Genomic DNA, 13,917 nt, shown 5'->3' on the forward strand with positions numbered 1-13,917 from the left:
TTACTTAAGGTTATCATTATTAGGGCCTTCATGCTCTAAACATTTGTTTATTCTGTTATGACTATGGCTTTGCTCGTCCTTTTTTTTTTTTTTTTTTTTAGCTTATTTCCAAGGAAAATGAGACAAGCACATCTTAGATTAGATTTAACTGAAAACCTAGGGTGTACAGATAATTAGCCTATGTATTATGTAAGTGAAAACATCTCTAACTTATCTTTTAAAAGATATTTTATCAAACACAAGTGAACACAACTTTAGACTTTAGTAAAACCTCTTATATTAAGGATATAGAGTTCTGCCTTTTACACTCAAACTGTGAGGAGGATCATGGACTACAGAAATAATATTTGTAAAGAGAAATAAATAAGAAACTCCTACACGATGGTATTTTCCCCACAGCCCAATGTGCCTGTTCTGTTGAGAACTTTTCTCAAAGTAATATATATAATAGATGTGACAGCAATATTCCTGTTTAAGAGGTAACTTCTAATGCAATTTTTTATCCCCTTTAAAATGGATTCTCCTAGGCTCAAAGCTGAGTGTGCTCCCATCATTTTAATAATTGTTTAGGCAAGTCCTATGACAATTACACCAAGTTTCCTCAAACAATCCTCCCCCCACCCCCCCACCAGCCCTCCCTATGTTCTGCTTGTTCATATACCCTTCACCCTTTGCTGTTATCACTGCTATGTGTGCTTGTACTTGAAAGTAAAAAGCAATTCCAGATTACAGCAAACTCAATGGCCTTGCTCCATAGTATGGCCCCGGCTGAAGAGACAGGAAAGGGGAGAAGCACGAATGACATCATGGGTTGAGATCAGGCACTACCAGAAGCCCAGCTTGTGTTTTAAAAAGAGGCTCTTAAACATGTTCCCAGCAGGTAAGTCTTCACTGGCTTGGAGAACAGGGAGGACTATTTGACAAATACCACTGTGTTTGAATTTCTAGAGGCTACCCAGGCCAAGAAGACATCCCTAAGAGAGAAAAAGAGACACATAAACTCAGAATTACAGCCTAGAGATATAGATATATATATATGTATATTTAAAGATACAGTCATTTTGAACTCTGTCATAAATAACTTCCTGGATAATTTCCTATAGCATTAAGAAGAGATGGTATCACCCAATAGGAATATAAGGGCAGTGGGCCTAAAAGATAGGTTCAGGCAATCCTAATTTACTGAACAGGATTTGACTCAGGAAATACCAATGCTTTGTTTCATGGGTATAGGTAAATCCCAGGAAAACTAGGGAGACGGGCAAAATCTTCAGAACCTCTCCCCTGCTCCCACTCCTGCCACACTTAGCACTTTATTGTGCTACTTACCACTTATCATTCCTCCTCAAATTCTAATTCCCTGAGAGGTCGGATTTGATCTAAGGAGATACTAAGCTAATATTCACAGTCACTAACAGCTTATTGTGGCGTCATTTTTAAAAGGGCATATGTAACTAAATGTTAAAGAACATCTGTAACAATGTGATATAAGCAAAAAGCGAGAACTGTTAATTATATCATCTTTGTCTACATGGCAAATCTAAGTAAGCTCCTTAAGCAGGGGAACTTTTCCAGTAGCCTCTACAATCAGACATCGGTATAGCAGTCTAGTCTACTTAAGATCAGGTGATCCTGATCCCATGCTCGGGGTTACCGTGTCTAACACAGTTAACTTAGTCATATCCGAATTCTACAAAGGGGAACTATAAGCTCACCTGCAATGCTTCACCACACATTCATTGCTGCAGTACTCATTGTCCCAGTCCTTACTCACAACAGGAGGATTCTCACAACCGGACCTCACACAGCGAGGCTGGGGTGAGAGTGTCACAGGAGACCCACTCACCAATTCAACATCCATTTGAGACGGAGACTCCACCTGTGAGAGGAAGAGAGCACCAAAAATGAATTAGATTACTACTTACCTAACCAGCTAGTCAAATGCATTCTGGAACCCAGTGGAGCAGTAGGTATTACAGTCCTTCACATATGGAGGCAGAATTCTAATAGAGGAGTTCCTGGTCTCCCTTTCTTTATGCAGCTTTAGAACTTTGTCAAGCAGACTGACATGAAGATTCTTCCCATTAATGGAATGCTGGCCATAGGCTAGTACTCTTTAATTTTATCTGTCACTGACTTTGTTCCACACTTGAATAATATTCCTTTGAAAATGTCAAAAGTACGATGTGCATAGTGTCTGGATTACCTCAACTAAGATTGGGAGGACTAAAAGAAGACAAAATGTGGTGCCATTAGAAAAAGGGAGATTCACAGTTTCTGCTGATGGGGGGGGGGGGGGGGTTTTTCTTTAAAATGATTGCTTCATTAATTGTGGAGCTAGAGTCTCAAAACAGACTCACATTTTATTTAAAGTGACTACTGGTGATGTACAAGTTAAAACTAGGGTAAGTGGCACCTGTCTGTGTCTCTTTGGAAAGACTCCATGATATGAACCAATTTTTTTCTAGCTATATCCCCTGTCCATCCTCCCACTTAAAACATCAAGCTAAGCAGGCGAAAGGCAAGAGATATGGAAGAACTTTTATCTCCAAAGTTTAGGATCCTTGGATAGACACCTGCTAACTCTATGCTTAGCCTGTGTTCCCTCTAGTAGAATGGCAGTATGACTTCAACTTAGTTAAGGAGTGGTCTGGGACAGCAGACCCTCCTAAATATTTCTCACAAGAACACTACAGATTGTTGTGGGTAGGACAAGTCACAGTCGCAGGGAACTGCTACAGGATGTCTGTACTCCTGGTTGCCAGGCATTAAATGCTAGCAGCAACCTCCACCTTTATTGGATCAACCGAAAAATTAAACTTTTATACTGGTCTAGAGAAAGACTTAAAAACAGAGGCTTACCTCGGGAACTACATCCGTGATCATCTCACAGATTGTCTCAGGGGAGGTTTCCTCCACTGTATGGGCCTCAGGGCTGTTGTTCATAGGCCGCTCAGGACTACTTTCCACAGCTGGTGGGACTAAGGTAGTCTGCATTTTCAAAGTGGGTGGAGGCACAATCTTGATCTGCAGAGGAGGTGGCTGCTGCTGTAAATTGATTCGAACTTTCTGAGGTGGAGGCTGTTGCATGGCCTGAAGTGGGGGAGGCTGTTGCAGAATGGTCACTTGCTGCTGAGTGGGGGGCTGAGGCATCTGTTGCAATGGAGGGGGTTGTAGTCGGGGTGGAGGCAGTTGCATAGAAGCTGCAGCTGCTGCCGCTGCCTGCAACACTGACCGAGTGACAATCTGGGCTTGTTGACTGGGCTGGATAGTGGCTGTACTGGTCTGGCCTAGTTGGATCCCCCGGGAGGTCACCACTGTGGCTGGGATAACAGTAACCATCCCTCCTTGAGACATAGTAATAGAAGAGGGCAACATCTGTTTGGTAATAATCAACTTGGTGATATTGGGCTGACCCCCAGCCCCAGAAGATGCCTGATTTGCTACATAGGAGGAAAGAGTGGAGTTAACAACAATGGAAGGGGATAGGGCAGGGGGCTCTGTTGAGGCTGGTGCTGGAGATGCTGGGTCAACAGTAGCCATAGGAGGTGGAGAAGGAGTCTGTGATGGTGGTACTGGATCCAATTCTACTGTCTCCACAGTGGCCTAAAAGACCCCCCCCAGAAAAGAAAAAAAAAGTCATTTGGAGATTTACTTTGTTCCCTAGAACATATTCACTCTAATCATCTCCCACGAAAAGACACATCACAGAGTGATAAGAAAGAAAGAGAAAGAAAAAGAAAGAAGAGAAAAAAAAAAGAAAGAAAGAAAAAGAAAAAAGAGCAACTGTGGGGAGTAATAGTAAATAAGGGGGAGAAACTCAGAAAGATTTTGGCAAGGTTTATAATGGAAACAACAGGGAACCTGTTCTATACTTTTGAGCTTTTAATACTGCATAGTAGTAACAAGTCACACAGGTTTTTGGTGGTATTTACTTCTTATAACTGCTAATAAATAGCTCCAAAAATCGTTTTATTGGTTTAAATAACCCTCTTACCTGACACTCTTGATTGTCTTTATATGCAGCCAGAGCCTTCAGATACTCTTTCTTGGCAGCTTCAGTTTTCCTTTTATATACCTACAGGAAAGAGAGGCTGTTTAAAGACTCCCCATACTCCTAGAAAAGACCTATAATTCTATATTATTTATCAATGAGTGACAACTCATTTAAATATTTACAACTCTTTTTAGTGAATACACTTCTGGAAGCTAGTAATCAAAACAACCTCCACGGCAAACTTTCTAGTGACCATGCACCTGAAGGTCAGCCAATCAGCAAATCTTTCCAGAGCAACTATACTTCTAAAGCAACACCAAACCATGCCCAGTTTTATAATAAAATCCTGATCCAAAAATTATGTAAGATCAGGAGTATGCTTAGCCTAACAAGTACATTCTCCCTTAAGGAAAGTGGCAAATTATTTGCAATCATGGCCACAAGAATTCCTCCCATCTTGCATACTTCTTCCATCAAGGGCTGAAACCTACTTTCCCCTCCTTTGAATCTGGGATAGCCCTATGAATTGCTTTGACCATGAGAATGTGGCCTAAGTGAGAGAGACAGACTTTGCTCCTAAGTCAGCCATACTATAAACAAGCCAGCCTAGCCTTTTGAAGGATGAGAAGCTATGTGAATCAGGTTGTCTAAGCTAACAGCACCAAATTATCAGATACAGGAGCAAGGTCACCTTGGCCAGCCACACTAGCTGTCATTTGGCTACAATCACAAGAATGAGCCCAGGCAAGAACATCAGGAAAACCATCTAACCAATTTACAGAATCACAACAAATAATAAACTGCCACTATTTAAAGCTATTAAATTTGTGGTTTGTTGCGCAATAGATAACTGTTATAAGTTATAATACATTTTAGCTTTTTGTTTCAATTAAGTAGCAGACTCACTTTGACATAAGACCTGGGGAATGTAGGGTAATGATAATTATAGCCATCTTCAATTTTAATTGTGTCTTATGTAGTATAATTTTCATTTATTTTTAAAATCCATATCAAATTTAGAGAGATTAACTATAGTTTTCAAGTTTATACTAAACCAATGTGAAAAATGTAAACTAAACCCTAAATTCAAACTTAGGGTAGTAGATTTTAGAGCTGCAGGTTACCGAGGAATGGCCTAATTGGACAGAAAAAAAAAAAAATGGGCTTTAGTAAAATTAGATTTGGTGTTTTTACAAAAATTATTAATTTTTAGATGGGTATTTTGGATTAAGCGGATGGCTGCAACTTCTAAGACAAAGTATGATCTATGAATGCTATAAACAAAGAGCTGATATGAAATAAGAGCATTTAAAAAAGTTTAGAAAGGGGAACCTGGGTGGCTCAGTTGGTTAAGTGTCTGACTTCAGCTCTCAGCTCGAGTCATGATCTCACAGTTCGTGAGTTCGAGCCCCATGTCAGGCTTTGTGCTGACAGCTCAGAGCCTGGACCCTGCTTCAGATTCTGTATCTTCCTCTCTCTCTGCTCCTCCTCTGCTCATGCTGTCCCTCTCTCAAAAATAAACACACATTTGGGGCGCCTGGGTGGCGCAGTCGGTTAAGCGTCCGACTTCAGCCAGGTCACGATCTCGCGGTCCGTGAGTTCGAGCCCCGCGTCAGGCTCTGGGCTGATGGCTCGGAGCCTGGAGCCTGTTTCCGATTCTGTGTCTCCCTCTCTCTCTGCCCCTCCCCCGTTCATGCTCTGTCTCTCTCTGTCCCAAAAATAAATAAAAAATGTTGAAAAAAAAATTAAAAAAATAAAAAAATAAACACACATTAAAAAATTTTAAAGATAAAAAGTTTAGAAGAAACTTCTAAAGCATTCACTATCCACTATCCTCCATGTTTTGCTCACCTGTTTTTGTTCCTCTCCCAGACTGTCCCACATGGAGGCCACAATTTTTGAAACCTCCCCAAAAGTGGCATTGGGATTCTGTCCCTTGATGGCAGCCTGTGTGTCACGAAAGAATAAAGCATATGCTGAAACTGGTTTCTGGGGTTCATTAGGATCTTTCTTTTTTCTCTTCTTTGGGGCCTTCTGCTTTTTCCCTGCTTCCACCACAACTGTCTTCTGGCTGGGAATTTGCTGTAGGGAAAAAAAAAGAGAGAATTACAAGGGGGAAGAAGGAAGAATCATGTCTGGAGAACTGTAAGAAAAGGACTTTTATACGGGGGAACTAACTAGACACATGGATGTAATTTTCAGAAATGCTAAAAAGAGGCAATAGGATTAAGACATTAGTAAAGTATGTGAGGACCAATTAGAATGGGGATTGGGAAAAGCATTATAAACTGTAGATTGAGAGGCAGGACCCCATACCCAGAAAAGAGCAGAGGAGATGGCAGGGCAGGAGCAAATAATACTGAGTAGGCTCTGTATGCCAAGTTTTATCCCAGAATATCATGGCAGATTTGATTTTGGCAGGGAATGCCTCACCCTCCGGAAATCCTCAACACCATCCTCATGAAGTGAACTAGTAGGTGAAGGGGTGGTTGAAAGACGATCCTCAGGTGACTGGGCAGGTGGCAGGATGGTGCCACCCCCTAAGCTCAAACCAAGTTGAGAACTCAGTTCTGACTGATCAATGGTGGTCAACTGGCTATGCCCCATCAAGCCAGATGTCATGTCTGTCATTGGTACATCAATTGTAACAGGTGGGTTGGCACTATACTGAGTTCCTATAGAATGGTCCAAGTCCTGAGAGAAGCAGAAGGACTAATTAAACACTAAATATAAAAAAACACCACTCTTTCCCCCCACTGAATTCAGGACAGTTTATACTCTCGCTTACCCAAACTGTATCATCGTTTAAACACTAAACAAATAATTTGTCTACATATAATAAAGTACAGAAATTATTAAAGTCACTTCTTTGTATTCAAAAGCCTGTTCCAAAATAAAAACTAATCAGAGAAGTCTTAATTTTGGATAATTTAAAGAACAAATAAGTTATTCGGTAATCTGGAGGTGGTGATGACACATAGGGTAAAGAAAAACTTCCTCCCTGTACTCTCCTACAATAGTGGCTTTTAAAGTTGCAATACACAGGCAATCAAGAGTAAATAAGGCCAATGTTAGAGATGTATGGCATCAAATATAGTGTGAAGATGTGCTACTGATGAAATGTGCTGGAAGCCCAATACACTGATTTTTAACACATACTAATCCACAATTAATACATTTGGTTCAGACTGTTTTGGAATAAATCTCTCAACATGCTAGCTACCACACTCACATTTTAATCCTGGGCTATGAAGGCAACAATAGAAGGAAAAAAACCTTTTCCCCCCAAAGCCACAATCCTTTTCATATTAGGGTGAACACAGGACCTTTTATAATTTAAAACTAGTTTTCAAGTAAAATTGATTCAAATGATAAATTCCGTTCAAGGGAAATTAAGTCTTTGTTGGTGAGCCTTTAACCACAGAATGAGAACCAAGTAATACCCAAGTGTAGTAGGGAAGAGAGAGTCACTTTTAACTCCCTCAACATCATGCCCATGAGCCTGGGTAAGCTTGATAATGTCTTGCCCCTTACCATGGTCAAGCCCCCACTCAGGAGCCCCCCGCCCTGCTCCATCAAGCCATGGGTCATGCCCACAGGCATGTCCAATGTCTGGACCCCATATTGGGCTGAAAAGCTGCCATCCTGAGAGGAGGAAGGGTCTGCCAGGTCATCAAAGTGGCCAACCACATCTGAGACAGCCAGTGAGGGATCAGAATCCAAGGAGATAGGTGGGATTTCAAATTCCTCATCTCCCAAGCTTGGTGTATGGAATGTCTGTAGGGGGAAAAAGGGAAAAAAAATTAGTGGGAAGAGGAGGAACTGCATACTGCTAAGTGAAGAACATGGCTGGGTACTGGAGTTTCTCAGTGTACCTCTTTTCAGCCTGGATCCTATTTTTTATCAGTTTCTTTGGACCTATTTAATTTTGCAAATAAACCTCTCTTCCTCATACCTTTGGTCATATGACATATACAAGGCTGCCAGTATAAATCACAGTTTTCAGTTTTTTAATCTGTTTTTATCAATTGTCCTATCATGCTTACGGTTCTAATGAGTGACTCTCTTGGCACCACTAGTCCAAGGACCCAGTCTTTATAAATTGTTTTGCCTATGACGCCTAAAAACTCTCAAAAGATTCTAATAGCAGTTGTTTTGCAATTATACACCTGAACTATTAGACCACAGAAATTCATTGTCAACCAGTTATACTTTTGACTGTTGTTTTAGGTTCCTTTGAAGCAAACCCTAAAAGGTACTGTCATGGGAATGATATCCTCTTCTAAAATATCTACACTTAAGAGTTCCATCTTAGAGATCATGATGTTAACAACCAGTTAAGATTCCCATTTGTACAGCATTTTTAGAAAACCCAACAATGCCAAGGTAAAGCTAATACTCAGGAGAAAAACCTTCACAAGAGCTACAGCCAAAAGGCAAATTGGTTCTCTAATAGATTCTTAATCTGGCTCTGACAGCCTTTCTGTAAGAGAGGAAGAAAAAGAGTACTCCAGCTGGCTATAAAACCCAATCCCTTCATCTGAATTCAACTATAGTAATATACTCTTTTTATACTGAATGGATCCACCATTCAGGGAGCCGACAGGCTAATGTCTGAATGAAAATATATTAAATGCCATGGTTCCTTTTAGACATTAAAAAACTAAATTAGTGACATTTGCAGCAAGAGCATTATAATTGCAAGAGACTTTGGTGTCAGAGAAGGTCTAGGTTCAAGTTCCAGCTTTGCCACTTACTATATGATTTTGAAGGGGTTTTCCTCATCTATAAAATCAGAGTTGTAATGGTAATCTCCTTATATTGTTATTATGAGAATTAATGGGATTTAGTAACAAAACTTTTGTCACATTGCCTTATAATTGCTTAATAACTATTAACCATTGCTATTAACAATATTAATATCCTAATTATGATTAACTTGAGACCTACTAATCAGTTATCATAGATAAATGGAATTTTAGAAACTTTAAATTCTATCAGCCCACACATGGCATAGTAAATATCAACTGATTCTGATCAAATTCAATAGGTACCCACATTTTTTTCATGATTAAACAATGCATTCTTTAAGAGTTCCTCAAGGTTTTTATGGACCCACAAAGGGTCCCAGTAATATCACTATTTATTTTTTTAAGGTTTATTTAAGTAATCTCTACACCCATGTGGGGCTTGAGCTCCCAACCCTGAGATCAAGAGTTGCTTGCTCCTCTGACTGAGCCAGCCAGGTGCTACACCATTTTGATTTCAATGAAGACGTTGTTAGAAAAAATATTTCCAGCTAGTAGAAACTAGGGGGAAAAAAAGTATGTCTGTGAAATGCCTAATCTTTCTGAATCTTACTGGTAAACTGAAAACAGTTTCCTAAAAGACAAAAATATGTATATAGCTACATTTCTACATTTTCATTCTCTAAGATCCTTACTATTTTACTTAACATGGTAAAAATTTGGTAGTTGTCTAGGATATAACATGAGAGTGGCACAAGGAACATAGGAGCCGGCAGTTCTTAAGGAAAAACTTAAAATCGACCCCCAAAAACTAAACATTTTTCAGTACACAGCTTACAATTCTTCTTACTGCGTGAAAGTTCTTAACTTACTCTTTCTGAAATTTTAGTTTACGTAGGTTCATGTGACATGTTTCAGGAAGAGAGTACAAAGATTTCTACCAAATTTTCATGTAAACAAAGTTATGGGGATCGGAAAAAGGATCCACAGAAACATATACTAGATTAATAGTTGTATAATGGTAGTTTTCAGTTTTTTATAAGATACAGATTGCTTTAGCAAAGCAAAAGATGCCTATCTTTTTCTGCTTACCAGAACAAATAAAAAGGCAACTCTGCCAAGATGTGAAAATGATACTATTTGTTAAAAAGAACTAAAAAGAATAAAAATTCATATCCCAAACAAGAGACCAGTGTTCTGCAAAGGACTACCCTTCATAAACCATCTGGACTGCTCTCATGGATAACACTAAAAAACCAGACATGCAGAGATTCCACTGTATTAAATTAACAGGGCATTCTTTCTATGCACCACCCCCTGGAATGTGGAAACAGCTTTTCTATTCAGTATCCATAGCTTTAATGGGTTTTTTTTTTTGGGGGGGGGGGGGGGGGGCTTTGTTTTGCTTATGTTTGTTTCTTCCCTAAATAAGAAAAGTAAAATAATAGCAATGATCAAGAATACAGAGGGGTAAACCACATGCTAGAATAAACACAAGAGATTCACTTTAAATCTCTTTTACTACCACAAATGACCTTTAACATTATGGGGAAAAAACCAATAATGGATATCTAGTTGTGGGTCTACCACATAACTCACATATAAAACAAAGATACAACTGTAGCAAATATTAAAATAAAAACAAATAATTTCGACACAAAAGGAGAAAACAGGAACATGATGTAGCTACCCTCTCATTCAGCTTTCTCCCTCTGTGTTAAATTTGTGGGTCTTTTTGAGGTAAGAATCAGTTTGGGAATTATAGTTTATAAACAAGGATCCTCAACTATTTAGAGAACCAAAAAATAAAAAAAAAATGATCTCTCTCTCTTTTCATATTTCCCCATGCCAAGACACACAACCCACTATTTCTTTAAGTAGTTTGTGTAGATTATTCATTTTAAAGAAACTTATTTTAATCCAACACCTATTTACTCTTAGATACACTGGCACTATGTATCATTAAAATAATTAATTGTTCTAAAAAGTGCTATGGTAGTGAAAATCTTAACTATTCAGCCTGAAATAATTAAGTGATTCTAATATTATAAGTACTTTTCCTAATTAAAAATAGGTATCTTTATATTATTTTTCTCTAAGTGCCCAAAGCCTAGTATCATTATGTAAGAGCCAACCTGAATGAGGGAAACAGACAGATTAAACTCTCTTCAGATAGTATAACTTTCCTGTCTCAAGCAATGCTGTAACAAATGCTAAGCCTTCCTCTCTGGATACTTACTCTTTAGAAATTTTTACTACTATTTCTTATTTTATTGAGGTATAATTTGCATTAAATACACAAATTTAAAGTATATAGCTCAAAGAATTTTTACACATGTAGACATCCAATTAACTACCACCCAGATAAAAATACAGAACATTTCTACCTAAAAGATTTTTTTATGCTCCTTCTGAGTCAATATTCTCTCCTTTCCACAACAGGTACCGTTATTCTGATTTCTATAAACATAGCATGACACTGTCTATTCTTTATTCATTAAAAAACAAACTTATGTAGTGTCTACTCTTTTATGTCAGGCTTTTTACTCAACAATATATTTTTCATATCACCCAAGGTTCATTTATTCGTAGTTGATGACCTTTTCTATTGCTGTGTAGTATTCCTTTTTACAAATGTATCCATTTATAGACATTTGGGTTGTTTCTGGTGCTTAGCTATTATGACTAAAGTTGCTGTAAACATACAAGTTTTTGGTTAATATATACACTCATTTCTCTCATGTATATCTCAAGGAGTAGAACTAAACTGGGTCACAGGGTAGGTATATGTTTATCTTTAATAGATACTGCTAGTTTTCCAAAGTGATTGAACCAATTTATACTTACATCAGTAATGATTAAGAGTTATCTACATACTTGCAAAGTCTTGTAATTGTCAGTCTTCTTAATTTTAACCATTCTAGTGGGTGTACAGTCATACTCATAATTTTAACTGGCATTTCCCTGGTGAGTGATGACGATGACACTCCTTCATATGCCTAATGGCAATTTGGATACCCTCTTTTGTGAAGTGTGTGTTCAGTCTTTTACCCATTTTTAGGTTGGATTCTTCCTTTTACTCTACATAAGCATTTGATATATTCTGAAAATGATGTGTATTAAAATATGTGTATTAAAATATCTTCTCCCATTCTGTGGTGTGTCTAGTTCATGTCTGAATGATGTCTTGATGAAAAGAAGTTCCTAGTTTCAATGAGGTCCAATTTTCCAGGTTTTTTTATGGTTAGTATTTTTGTGGGCATCTATCTTTTTCTGGCAAGCAAACCATAAATATCACTTTTTCCAAAAAACGATTTAAGTATCACCTAAGTTATATTTGGGGTAGTTCAAAAAAAATTTAAAAGGGGAAGGGAAGGTGAATAAGTAATGAGAACAACTGTTAACAATGACAGAGACCTAAGCTAAAGGAAGATACTGAAATTTAATTATGAGCTTCTTGGCAAAATAGTTTTGTTTTCTTAGTTCTTAAAGTCATAGAAACAAAGGATACACTCAAACCTGGGAAGTTTCTGGAGGCCAGTGTGAAATTTACCACACTCTAAATTTAAATCTGATTCAGAAGAAATTGGCAATGATGCACTTTCATGAGGATGAGGCCAATGTGAGGTTTACAACACTCCAAATAATGAAATTAAACCACGGGGGTATCATTCAGAAGAAACTGGCAATGAGACTGGAAAGCACCAAGGAGATTTCAGTTTTTTAATTTTTTCTAAATTTGTCGCTCATTTGATTCACTTTCCCCTCCTTAAGAGAATAATAAGCAATAATAGCAATAAAGAAATTAAACTAGCAACTATGCCTTGTCAATCTAGTTCTCGTCCATGAAAATATTAAAGTTTACTACAGGATAAGCATATTCAACAGCAATTGAAAAAACTGATGGAAGTGATTGACTTCACTTTTGGGAAAAAAATATTAAAATCCTCAACATTCTGGAAAGCTCAAGACTGCCGTTTTTCAAAGACTGGAAAATTTATTTTTGTCTGTTCCAAATCTTTCTCTTTCACCCTGCCTAAACAAGTGATAGGAACTTATGACAGTATTTTAAGCAAAACTTTTTCACAAATACTAAAAAGCACTTCACCATAACCATTATTTCTACATCACAACATCATAAACTATTACTACAGCCATTCGGCAGCTAGGATATTTGTGACAAAGGAGTAGTAACCTGCCCGAACTCTGAGTCACTGGCAAACAAACACATGTTGTACTCAACCCCCTTCATGTTTTCTGGCAATTATTTCCTTTCATCTTGTCACTAGCAAAACAAACTTGTAGGTAAACATAACTACTTAAAAAAAAAAAAATCCCTGAGCAGGAAATTTAAGCGAAATAAACACCCTACAATAGATAGTTTCAAGAATGAATACATGTGCACCAGTTAAGTAAACTCCCTCACCCCGATTTATCTTATATATTTTCCTCCCGCTGCGATCCCCCCAAATTCTTATTTCTCCCCAATGAAAGGAAACAATTCTACCCTGTCTTCCAATCCAAAATCACTCTGAGATGGGTTAACTCTTTCCAAAGTCCTGCTTTTCTGATGACAGCAGCTTCCCGGGCCTTCCCCTTAGTCTTCATAGGCTCTAGAAGCAGCTGCCACTGTTCTCTGAACACCAATCGCGGTCCCTGGTTCCCAGCCCCCGAGGCACCCGCGTCCACGCACTCCTCCCCGCCGCCCTACCCCACCGCTGCCTCAGGCCCTCCCCCCACAGCATCGGCAGCTCGTGCTCACCTCGGCCCCTGACAGGAAGGGGTGCGAGGGCCCTGTGATCGTCAGGTAATTGTCATTTCCTCCGGGAAACTGGAAACCAAAAGAAAGCCGCGGGGATAAGTTAGGGGGAGTAAGGAGTTAGCTTGGAGCGACTGATTCTGTCCCCGACATTCTGACAACACTCCCCAAACCCCGCTCTCTTCTCCCCTCCCGCCGGCCGCCTCTCCACCCGGCTTCCCGCCTCTGCTTCAACCCCGTCGGCCGCGCTCTCTCGCCAGCCTTCTTAATGCTAGGTTCCTACCTCCATCTTCACACAACGGCTACCACCGTCTCAGTCCCCTCATCGCTCCCACCGCCCCCACCGGACTCGGACTGCCGTCACTTCCGCAAGGACGTGCGTCGCTCTCCGTTGATTGGAAGGAGCGCCGTGG

The 13,917-nt window shown here is 39.1% G+C and overlaps 1 protein-coding gene across 1 annotated transcript; it reads right to left on the minus strand.

Moving 5' to 3' along the window:
* Positions 1-243: 243 nt before the first annotated feature.
* On the minus strand, positions 244-13,875 carry TOX4 (TOX high mobility group box family member 4). Its single transcript, XM_049613139.1, has 9 exons — positions 13,788-13,875; positions 13,508-13,576; positions 7,532-7,774; positions 6,431-6,691; positions 5,849-6,079; positions 3,998-4,078; positions 2,863-3,606; positions 1,716-1,879; positions 244-974 (listed from the first exon to the last, which is right to left on the minus strand). Exons 1-9 carry the CDS (start codon positions 13,791-13,793, stop codon positions 914-916), a joined length of 1,860 nt encoding a protein of 619 aa, XP_049469096.1. The 5' UTR covers positions 13,794-13,875; the 3' UTR covers positions 244-913.
* Positions 13,876-13,917: the final 42 nt, after the last annotated feature.

This window comes from Panthera uncia (genome assembly GCF_023721935.1).
Source record: "Panthera uncia isolate 11264 chromosome B3 unlocalized genomic scaffold, Puncia_PCG_1.0 HiC_scaffold_1, whole genome shotgun sequence".
NCBI classification, from domain to species: Eukaryota; Metazoa; Chordata; class Mammalia; order Carnivora; family Felidae; genus Panthera; species Panthera uncia.